General features: G+C 39.1%; 1 protein-coding gene across 12 annotated transcripts in view; it reads right to left on the bottom strand.

Annotated features, from left to right (window-relative positions):
* NPAS3 (neuronal PAS domain protein 3) overlaps positions 1-12,587 on the bottom strand; it is a gene marked incomplete at both ends in the record, with an annotated part of 860,982 nt that overhangs the window by 737,662 nt on the left and 110,733 nt on the right. For 5 of the 12 annotated variants that reach the window (XM_079700352.1, XM_079700356.1, XM_079700357.1 and 2 more), the window contains one exon: positions 11,771-11,860. The exons of the other annotated variants lie outside the window; for them this stretch is intronic. In XM_079700352.1, coding sequence (XP_079556478.1) covers positions 11,771-11,860 — 90 coding nt within the window. The remainder of the gene's footprint in view (positions 1-11,770; positions 11,861-12,587) is intronic. 12 annotated transcript variants of the gene reach the window in all.

Here is a 12,587-nt window from a genome sequence, read left to right as displayed (position 1 = left end):
TATACTACTTACTTACTTCAAAAATGGTTATTTGGGGGGCTTCCCTGGTGGCGCAGCGGTTGAGAGTCCGCCTGTCGATGCAGGGGACAAGGGTTCATGCCCCGATCCGGGAAGATCCCACATGCCGCGGAGCGGCTGGGCCCGTGAGCCACAGCCCCTGAGCCTGCGCGTCTGGAGCCTGTGCTCCGCAATGGGAGAGGCCACAACAGTGAGAGGCTCACATACCGCAAAAAAAAAAAAAAAAAAAAAAAAAAGTGGTTATTTGGGTCAATTATCATAAAGCCTACAAAACCACAGAACACCACAGTTGGAACCTGTTACTTCCTTTCCTTCTGACTTAAGCTAATCAATTACCACATCTGTATTACTAGATATGGAAAACTAGCCAACACAGAAGCAAGAATGGTGAAACTGAAACCTAACTTCATTATCAAGAGTTAAAACTTCTCTTGTCCGCAGAAGGATCAATTTAGCCTCACAATGAAAGGCCTCAGCATCAATGGGTATTTCCTTTTGATGGCAGAATAAATCCAGCTGTATTGTCTATGTCTCAGAGCCTCGAATTTTGAGGACACTCTGTACCACAGCAGTCATTTGTGTCCTGCAAATTTCTCCTGAACAGAGCGAATAAAGGTATCTGTGGTGCAAGTGAACCAAACTTGCCACTAGATCCTTATAAAAATACACAACTGGACTTCCCTGGTGGCCCAGTGGTTAAGATATCCACCTGCCAATGCAGGGGACACGGATTCGATCCCTGGTCCAGGAAGAACCCACATGCCATGGAGCAACTAAGCCCTGTGTGCCTCAACTACTGAGCCTCCGCTCTAGAGCCCGCAAGCCACAACTACTGAGCCTGTGTCCACAACTACTGAAGCCCGTGTGCCTAGAGCCTGTGCTCTGCAACAAGAGAAGCCACTGCAATGAGAAGCCCACGCACCGCAACAGAGTAGACCCCGCTCACCGCAACTAGAGAAAGCCCACGTGCAGCAGCAAAGACCCAACGCAGCCAAAAATAAATAATTATTTTAAAATATGCTACTTAAAATCTGCCTGCCCATAATTTGAGTTTAGTCTCCCCTTCCCCAAGGCATTTCACAAGTGCGATAAATTTAAAAAAAAAAAAAAAAAGACAAAACAGCATTCTTCATTCCTACCAGCCTCATATAAATTGTTACTAGCTTTGGGCAAGCAGCATTCAGAAAAGAGGGTAAACAATCTTGCTATTAGATGAATTTATAGATTGTCAATTTTACAAGAACTCAAGAATTTCCCCTACCCTCCACTTTCATCCCCACTGGATGTGTCTCCAAATCTCTCCTTTTAAAAACATGGTGACATGACCACCACTGCTTTCACTGATATTAATTCAAGACTTAGGACACCTGGTGAATTTCTCCAGGGGATGAGAATTGGAGCTGCTGCTTATTTTCCCCTTGCAAGCCATCAAGTAGTTAGGCAGTCCCTGGAAAAGCATGCTGCTTCGCTGGAAGTGAGCAAAGACCACCCTGTTATTACAGGTATCCCCTGCTTTTCTAAAATTTGCTTTACACCACTTTGCTTTTATGAAAGACTACATTAGTACCTGTTTTCAATAACTGAAAGAAATCGGAAGAGGACTTTCACATTTGGGGAAAAGGCAAAAGCGAAAATAGCCTTCAGTGTTTGTTTTGCGGTGAGAAGTCACAGAGGCAGCGAGCTTACCCTGAGCAGTGAGAGGCACCACCAAGTTCCTTCCCCAGGAACTACGCTCTGCATCTCAGCAAACCCTCATAGCTTTGAACTGTGTTTGTGAGCATGTGTCTTCATCTCCACTTATTTTGTGCATCTGTTAGCAAAACAGGTCCTAAGGTAATTGCTTCTTCACTTTACATCATTTTGGCTTACAAAGGCTTTCCTAGGAATGCTCTGCTTTCTGATGGCAAGGGAATCCTGCGCTGCAAATGTTAATTCTTCATCAGGAGATCCAGCTGGTGTCTAAAGCACATGGAATGGGAAACTGTGCCCAACAGAGCCATGCCAACTCAATTTCACTCCTAAACCAATTTTGTTAGTGTGGTTGGAGAGTGGAAGCAAAGAGAAGAATCATCAAAAAGATCATGCATCTCTTCTGGTTTAAAGTCCATGGCATGCAATTGGCTGTGATTCACTCTGAGCACCCCTGACAGGCAACAGTCAAGGAAATGAGGCTGTTATGGAAGCTTATGTTGGTTGAAATGCAAGTGATAAGAATTGCTACAGAGAGAAACAGGCCTCTCGTCATTGGTACCTAATGAGAAAAAGCAAAGAGTGAGGCCCTATATATAAAATCTTCTATATAAATACTACTGCATTTAGTATTTATTGCAGGGAGCCTTTACAAATGAGCTGAAGGAAGGGAAGGGAAATTAGGTTTTAAATAAGATATGATGATAGTCTATTTAATCACATAAATATCAAGCGCTCAATTCCAAAGAATCCTCACACTAATATGTGAATCACAAAGGTCTCAAGTTGGCCAAAAGAAAATCACTCAAGTATACTTTCCTTACACTCTGGTTATTGAATCAAAATCCTCCCAGAAACCAGACCTTTCTCTGCTTTGAGAAGTAGATGAAAACATCTCAATACTGAACACAGTAAGTAGCATTCTTTTTAAGCAACCTAAGGATTGATGTAGCAGGTGTGGCATGTGAGAGAATGAGTTTGTAAAGTAGCCAGAAAACTCCGTCTAATCACTTAACGGTTACCTCTCATACATGTACATATTCTGATCTAAAAAAGTGGTATGGGACTTCTCTGGTGGTGCAGTGGTTAAGAATCCGCCTGTCAATGCAGGGGACACGGGTTAGATCCCTGGTCCACGAAGATCCCACATGCCGCGGAGCAACTACGCCCGTGTGCCACAACTACTGAGCCTGCACTCTAGAGCCCGCGAACCACAACTACTGAGCCCACGCGCTGCAACTACTGAAGGCCACGCGCCTAGAGCCTGTGCTCCGCAACAAGCCAACACATTGAGAAGTCTGCGCACTGCAACGAAGAGTAGTCCCCGCTCACCGCAACCAGAGAAAGCCAGCAACGAAGACCCAATGCAGCCAAAATAAATAAATAAATAAATAAAATTTTTTAAAAATAAAAGCTGTACGTTTCTCGAGCCTACTATACCCTTCTCACCATTAGCTTCATCCTCTAACTTTCTACCTTTCAATGATGGACTCTCTAGATAAAAATACTGAGAGGATAGAGAAGGATTTTTCTGCTGAAAATTTTTATCACTAGTTCTTGCTAGAGTTCTCTTGTTTTTTCTAACAGAAGAATTTAAATTCCCCACACAAGAAAGTACAAAAAGTTCAGAAAGGAAACGCAAACTGCAACAGGAAAAAATATACATTGTGTAAGACAGCAAATCTCTGCAGAAAGTAGTTTCTATATGGAAGTTGACTAGTTTCCAACTTCCCTTAAATAAGTTGCTTGTGGACAAATTAGAACACTTGGCCCCAGATATCTGAGGCAACTTGTGGATGGATTCACAAGGAAAACCTATATATGTGGATATAGAACTATCAAAGATGACATGCATATAAACACAATTATATATAAAGATAGACACCAAATTGTTAATGGTAGCTGTCTATAGGTGGTGCAATTACAAAACGCTATGTTTTTTTCTTTATGTTTATATGCATTTTCTAAATGCTCTGGAATGAAATGTGTTGCATCTCTATTCAAAAAGAGCTTTTCCAAGAGAAAACAATATAACTAATCTAGCAATCGCAACCCACTCCCCAGGCCACCAACCCAGAGCCATGGCATTGGACTTAATGAAAGGTAATTCCAAGAGTATCCCCTTAACACAAGTTGATGTCCTGCCACAGTGTACTCGATAAGCTCCAAAGTAACACAAATCCAAGGTCATTACTGAGCAGAGGACAGGGAATTCCCTGAATCAATAGACAAATACATGGAAATAAAAGTTCTGAGTAAAGTTGAAAACAATCTCTTCCCTTGGTTGTTGGTAAGACTATGAAGGGGGGTATGCTGATTATGTATCTTCTCATTTAAGTGGATAAAAAATCCTGTTGCATTTTTTCTTCTGTAAGCTTATACACACTTTTAACATAGATCATAATACTTTTTAAGTGGCATTTCCATTTTAATGTATGTTCCACTGGAAATTTAAGAAAATATAATCTTCCTAAGCATATGAAATTTTCTGGTGTATGAAATTAACAGTGATCCTGAATATTCACTAAAGTTCACAATTATTCCTTATAATGGAATACTGTATTCTGAATGCTATGGAAGTGGAAATTCTTGCATCTATATTACATAACACATGGTAATAAATAGCAAATTTAACATACAACTCAGGATGTGTTCCTTTAGGAACGTTAAATTCAACATTTCCATAGTCATAATGGCTTATCTTGCTGGAGGCTAAATGATTATTTCCATTTTGTAAACAAGAGCTCTATGAGGTGAATAGTTGTACCCTAAGTTAGATGAGTAACAAAGCACTGCTCATTTAGTGAGTTTTTACTATATGCCAAGCACCATAGTAAATGTTTTTGTGGTTTAGACCTTATGCTCTGCAGTCAGACAGACTGGAGGTCTAACACAAGGGTCAGTAAACTTTTTCTGTAAAGGGCCACACAGGAAACATTTGAGGCTTTGTGGGCCATATGGTCTCCGTCACCACTACTCAACTCTGTCATGGTAGCGCAAAAGCATACATATACAGTGCATAAGTGGATGGGTGTAGAAGTGTTCTAATAAAACTTTATTTACAAAAACAGGCAGTGGGAAGGGGCAACAGATGTGGCCAGTGAGCCATAGTTTAGTGATGCTGATCCAAATCCTACCATATCCTACCTTCTTAACCTTGAGTGAGCTACTCTATAAGTTATCTGTAAAATGGTGGTAATAAACATACCTAGTGCCTACATTTATTGTAAAGACTTTTAAAATATATATATTAAGCTATTAGCCCACTGCCAGACATCAGTATCTGGTAAAAGATTAGTAATGTTAGCCATTATCATCATCTTTATCATCACATTGATCCTCAAAACAACTGTGAGATAATTATCATTTTTGCCTCCATTTTAGAGGTGAGAAAACAGAAGCTTAAAGAGTTAAGTAACTTGGCCACTGCCCCACATCTAAAAGATAATTGTGGGGCTAGGATCAAACTAAGATCCATTTCCAGGAGGTTTAGCTTTCTCTAGCAATGATTAAATATTATTGTGTGGACTTGTGGACCTAAATTAGACTAAAGCATAATTCTTCTACTCTGATGCATAAACTAAGACCAAAAATTCACTAAAGACACCTTTACAAACAACAGACAGAACAAGCTGTTCTTAAGGTGAAGAGAATTTATTAAAACCACAGTTTATAGATAAGTTTGCTCTATTATTTTTTAAATCTGGGCACAAGCACATTAGTCTCTGTCCCTCTCTGAAACCACCCGTTAGCGATTTTGAACACTGTAGTTGAACAGCATGCCTACAAAAGGCTCATTGTAGCTCTATTCCTGTAACCTTGACCTTTACTTTCTGTTCTCAAGTTTCTAGAGTTCTCATACATACTGCAGGTGTGTCACTAACCAATTATTTTTAAAAATCTAGGCAGTCACTTCTCTCATAATGAAAATATACACTCTGGTGAAGCCAATTAATATTCTTTCATTTTAAATCATGCCTCCTGTGCCTGTGCATTTTTACTCTCTGGCATTCCTTTATCTTGAATTACAAGTGCTCTGTGAGGAGAAAGGCAAATATGGAACACCTCAAGCCAAGAAAAGCAGTGAATTTGTGGATAGGTCCTGAACTGGATTTCATATTGGGAGAGTCCTCCAAGATGTTTATAAATCAAACATAACTTCAAACTAACAAACACAGGATGACTGCACACTCTTCCATGCAAAGCACACTAAATAACTTTCTAAACAGAGGAGGCGCTGAGGCCATGGGCCACTCCGCAGCAGGTTTCCTGCCTCAGGCCTAAGCTGCTTCCAGAGCTGTTCTCTAACAGGCAGTCCGTTCCACACTCCGCCCCTCCTGAAAACCCCTCCAGGGCCCCACAGGAGGGCAGATGCCTTTGCTCCCCTTTCTTCTCCAACCTTAACTGTCACCTTTCCCCCAGCCCTCCACTCCTGACATGTGCCACTTGTGATCTGCTACACAAGGAATACTCTTCTTTTAGCTTAAATCACTACCTCAGGCACCCCTCCCCCAAATCAGGTATCTCCTCCCCATGAAGACTCCAGGGCTCACCTTGACTAGTAAAAATACCTCTTGCATGGCGCCACTTCCACAGTTTACACTCATCTCACCAGAGGCACCTCTCACATGGAACCCCAATTACTTGTTTACATCTCAGTCTTCTAGGCTTCTGGAGGGCAGAAGTCTCTTAGTCACCTTTGACTAAGTCAGTTTGTGTAAAATAGCACCTGACTCATGGGTGGCAATCAAAATACATTCGTTAAATGAATAAATTAGTTCATTTTAAAGCTAGTCCTAAACAATACACTTTTATGCCATCACATTACCAAGATATGCTACTTCAAGTCATTTGCAGGCAAAAATCACTGGTGTGATGTTAAAATTAACTGGGAGAAACCACCAGAAACCATGCTGAGGTCTGAAAGGCATGATGTGGAAATCAGAATTCATTTGGACGTTGAAAGGCTTGAAGCAGTTCTTGCTACAAAGTTCAATGTCTGTTTAACATACAGATTCTATTAGAGCTCTTTATGAAGTTCACTGTATATTTCTCTTTTCTCAATTCTTAGGTATTTACTGATCCAAACACAACTGGTGTAAATTATTCTAATGTGCATGAGGTGGGGGATGAGGAGCCAGTATAATAGCAATCAATCAATTGGGTTAAACGACCAGTAAAAGAACTTGCTGCTGCCACTGGAGCCTCCGTGACCTTTCCCTCCCCTTCAGCACTGGTGACCATCTATCCCCCAGCAGCCTGCCTGACAAGGCACCTGTCTTGTTCTCCTTAATTGGGAGGACACGTGCAAGTGGTTAGTACTCTGTCTGGCGCAACACAGCAGATGAAGACTGGTGAATTTCTTCTTTCTTCATTTACTCTCCTCCTCTTACTCCTGGACCCTGTTAATTCCTTCCCTCTTTTGAGTCTGAATCTTCCCATTTCCAAACCCCTACTTCGTGGCAAAGGCCAGCCTCAATACTGTCCCAAACAGGAGAACACCCTCCTTCTGGGTTTGTCCCTCCAGGACCAGGTTAATTTCTCCAACCCCTGTCATGGTGTCTGAAATTACTCTGTTGGAGAAGCCACCTTTTTTGCTTGAATTCTTTACTTGGAGTTGCTTATTAAAATTCAAATGGAAGAGTAACATTATCAGTTAACAACACCTGATCCGCAATGAGGGGGAGAGACGAAAATGTATGCCCCGCCTCTTTGGGGAAAGGCCCAGTCATGAAACACTACCCAGGTATCCAGGTGGAGTGAATTTCACAGAGGAGGAAGATGGGCTTGGAATGGAGAAGACAGGAAACAAAGACAACCCTCACAAACTTGCCAATGTCTTCTTCTCTTTAGGTGATACCTGTCTAGTCAATTACAAGCACCTTCTCAATCTTGGCTGCACTTTGAGACTAGGAACCCTGAGTTAAACCTCTTTGTTCAAAATAGGTACAGCAGTGCCTATTGACATGGCATAGCATAGGCTCAATAAATATCAGTAACTTAAGTTCCAGTCTCCCCAGACTCGTCTTAAAGCTGTGCTCAACAACAGTCATTTCAAGGACGCCCAATCTTCCTCGAATCCCTCTACAGTAGTATCCAACCAGACAGCTAAATTGTGACAAACTTTAAGGCCCTAAAGGCCTTTCTCAGCTGTTTCCTACCTAGTTATCTTTCCCCACAATCACATATTAACACAGGTAATTTGATGAATTTATTGCTACAATTCCATCTCATGTCTGGGAAAGTTTCCTTTCCTGCGACTCAAATATTTTCTTGTCTTTCTTTAAAAATAAAGTTTAAAGTTATCATAATTATTATGGAGGGGGATATCTTTTTTTCCAACTCTCCATACTACTTTTACTTTTATGACTGAAAATATAAAAAAATAAGACAACTGTTTTAATTACAAATAACCGTGTCATCTCCCAATCCAGTCTACTACTTTATAGATGGGTTCACTAAAATCTAAAGATACTATTGCAAACTATAAGGAGAGCTAAAAATGGAGAGAGGGGTCTGGGATCTAAAAGTTTCAGTACTTAGCGAAATGACAGCTTAACATAAAGCAATGAAATTTATAAAGTATTTACAATGTGGTTAGCATTCTTAAAAACACTGTATTCCTACCCTTTGCCAAAAAACTTAATATCACCAATTTCAATTTGAAGTTTTAAACTGTCCATGTCATAGTCATTTAATGTAAGGAGTTAGGGTAACTACCATTATTCTGAAACCATAAATTATGGACATTTTGAAATAATTAATCACAGATTTCATATTCCTATGCACTTTAAACTTCAATATCATTGCAATGATTTAATTATTTTAATAATTCCCAGTAACATCTAAATGCAACATATAAAATGCTTTAAAATGTAAAATAATTCACAATTATAAAGCCATAGAATTACAGTTGGAAGGAATATCACTCCTCTTAAGTGATATATGCTGGTAAATATTTAACAACTACGTGGGGGTAGGAAAGCATCTAATTTGCAGCATTTTCCAATTTCCATAGTGGAAATACTTTGCCCAATTTCAAGTCACCAGTATGAGGTCAGGGGTCAAAGAGTTGGAAAGATGAGCATACAGCCTGCTCTCATGAGCCTATCCAAGTTGGCTCCAGCACATCCTAGATATGAGAGACCAAACAGCCCTCAACCCTTCCCACAGACTGACCATTTCTTTATAACCCACAGTACCCTGAACACTTACTGATGTAATACCCATACGTCATTATGTTTACATGTCTACCAACTACTATAGTGGCTTTCAATCTTTTTTGGATATAAAACAGTGACAAACACATTTTAAGTGATAACCACACCCCATGTACACACATATGTGCAGTTTTAGGTGTACCTACACACACACAAAAACCGGAAGCCTCACAAGATAAAACACACTCTTCCTAAGTGCAATGCACTAAAATTTTCTATTATCTTCCATCTCATTTTTAAATATCTGATCTTGATCCACCAAATTGGATTCATACCCCAATATTCCAGTAGGGCCCCCCAAATTAAAAAACAGTGCTCTACTAGACGCTAAGCTCATTGAAGATAGGATTATATGTCTCTTGTCTATGTCTAGCCCTGTGTCTAGTAGTAATTATTGAGGCCCAAGGTTAAGTAACTGCCCAAAGATGAACCTGCCATCTTTGATAAAAGAGCCCTCAAGGCAAGTGATAATTCATTACACAGAATCAGGATGTTCATGGCTTGACACAGAAAGCTAGAGGGTCTTCTAAGATAGCCACTCCTTCAGCAGAAATTAATGGAAAAGTTTTGTTTTTAATTGTACTAAAGCCATCAATGATGGAACTTTGGCCGTTTACCCACTGTAGCCTTATGGCCAGCACTGCCTGTCTGCCTAGGATGACTAGGCAAATCTGAGTGATCAGCATTTCCCTTTTACTGATAATGTTCACCCCTAAAAAGTGTTGAAAAGATACCCATCTTTCTCACAAAACATTTTCAATCCTCTAGGAAGGGGACCTATATAAAGGCCGGTTAATATTAAATATATTATATAGAATATACATACTCCTATATATAACATATATTAACACCAGCTTTCCAATAACCAGCAGCCAAAGGTGTAGCTGGAGAAAACACTCAGGAAAATCAAGTCAGGATCCACAGTTTTTTCTCTTCAATGTGCTCCTGCACCACAAGCTTTTTTATAGGTGCTATTAAATGTACACTATAGTTTCAAGACAATCCAGATAAGCATCTTCACTAAAATACACAGCACCATTAATCATCTCAGTGACAATGCTCCAATTTAACATCTTGGGGATTTCCTCCCCTTCTTCATCATTTATTTGCCAATATTTCCTTGTTATGAATATCCCCCTAGTGACTTTCTCTGGCAGTCACAGCTGTGCTGCCTACTGTGTCTACCTTGACTACAAATAACACCAATTCTTAAAAAAGCAAGCCCTTCAGATGACACCTACGGTTAGAAGAGAAGCCTCGCTGTGGACCGAATTCCTGGAGACGGAGACGCCATCCACACTCTCGCGAGTTTAAACAGACAAACCTCAGCCTTTAAGTAGATAGGAATGTCAGCCACGTGATGCTGGCTTAATTACAAATGAACAACAGTTGGCTGAATGGTCAACAATTAACAGCTGCTTTAATACGGTCTTTAAAGGACCCGCTTCTTCTACAGCAAAAGGCTTCCTCAAACTATCCACAAATCACAACAAAGCCACAAAATCACTAACAAATTACAGAGACCTGACCACCAAGAGCCTCAGTAATTGACTCACAGATAATAAGAATTTTCAAAAAATATTCATCAGAAAAAAATCTGCATTATAATTACACTAATTCTGATGGAGAGAATAACATTATCCAGACAACAGATTATCAAGAAATAAAGCCAGAGATAAATAAGTTGCAAAGATACAGGAAAGAGTCCCAGTGCCATCCATTTTGCATCCATTTCAGAGAGCATCCTCCAGGGGCTCCAGGATTTCTTGATATTTTATAAAATGGAAACCATGAAAGAAAACGCTCTACATCCAATTGGAGAAGTAAATAAAAGTAGAACTCACCAGCTTGTATTCAGAAAGGAGGTTTAAGGAAAAAGGGTACTTTTTTCAATAATGAAACTCTATTGCAAAAGAAGAGTCTGAAGACAAAAACACACCAAAGTATATTTGAAAAGTATATCCAGAAAGGCTGATGCCTTCAGTGAAATTATGTTTACCTTACTTTACATTTTCTATAGGGGGATTTAATTAATTAAAAGTTAATGTTGCTTCCATCAATATTTCATAACTTTTCTGGAAAGCATAAATTTTTTCATTTTGGGGAAGACTCCAATTTAGATTATTGTGTTAGACAAACAAAAACCAAAAACTTTCTTCTTAGCAAAAGCAATACAAGCTAAGATATATTAAAATGCCTTTCCTTCCCAGAGAAGAGTGTTTATTTCAGTGATAGTAACAACACCTGGTTACCAACAGTGCAGATTCTGTTAAGTAATAGACCAAGCAAATGGCAGCAAAGGCAGAGGACTCAACTTCAATTTAACTGTCCTGTAAGGTACATAGTAATTAGCTGCAAAGCTCTGAAATCTTAGCTAGCATGTTAAGTCTGCTACATGACAGTATAATTTGACTTCTTAAAGGATTATGCAAATTACAACTCATCATTCCATTACAGGACTGGAAAAAAGTGACAGCTAATTTATACATAACACACCTTTCAAATCCCTAAGATGCATAGCACCTGTGCAATGTATTTTGCCGAGATTTTCTTGCATATAAGTACTTGTTTATTGCAATATAACGAAGCTTACCTAAGAGGTTTAATATAGTCATTTTAAAAAAAACCTTTTAGACCACAATTTCAAAAGAATAAACATTTTTTTTCTGTCTTGATTTCATAGGCAAAATTTTTGGTTGTTTTTGTTTGTTTTGTTTTGTTTTGTTTTTCCCCACTAAATTAGAGAAATATAAGGTTTCAATACAAGGACATTTTTGAATAGCTGGCAACCACAAGCACTGATGCACGAGCCAGAAGGAAGACTCACAAAGATTTCAACATACTTCTGGTAGGTAGATTCACAGTAGATTCCGTCATATCTGTAGATTTTCCTACATTCTGATTGGTTGGGCAGAGGATGCTGGGCAGTTATTCTGTAGAGGCATCAAAAACAGATAGACATGACTAGAGGTTCTCTACAGTCAACCGGAATGCAGGATAACAAGTATGTTGAAATTTAATATTATTTGCTTTTTTATGCTTTTGAGCTATATACATAAAGCAATGTGTACATACATTTTAGAACATTAACTTCCACTTTTAGAAACCTGCAGTCAGAGAAAACTTTTTTCAGTTCTTCCTCAGAAGAAAAAAATTTTTTTTTAATCTCAGAGTCATAAAAGTGGAAGGAAAGAAAGACATAAGGTCTAAGGCTTAACTCACTCTACAACCTCCATGGTTATATGCTAAAGGAAATGTTAAAAACAAATGTCATTAGTGTTTTTGTTACAGGATCATCATTAATTCAATCATGCATTACGATTGTAGGCAACTGTAAATTAGCTATAAAACCTTAGTAAAGTTAATATATTTTTCAGCTTTACTCAATTTATATAGAGTTGGTATTCTACTGACTTCTAAAGGGATATGATACAGCTTACGAACTAAACCCAATTAGGGATGAAAACACAAGTGAGACCGTCGGGAACACAGGTTAGATGTTAACAGGCACCTAAGATGAGCTGATTACAGTGGATCCAGGTTTCTTGGCAGTTAAGGCAAAAGGGGAAAAAAGGCTTAGACAATTTTCATCTGTATTACTTAAGCATATAAATTCATCTGAGACTCTCTGCATTATACAGACATGAAAATGCTGAGAGT

Source organism: Hyperoodon ampullatus (genome assembly GCF_949752795.1).
Source record: "Hyperoodon ampullatus genome assembly, chromosome: 3".
NCBI classification, from domain to species: domain Eukaryota; kingdom Metazoa; phylum Chordata; class Mammalia; order Artiodactyla; family Ziphiidae; genus Hyperoodon; species Hyperoodon ampullatus.
The sequence above is the reverse complement of the archived record's forward strand: the minus strand, read 5'-3'. Positions and strand labels throughout refer to the sequence as shown.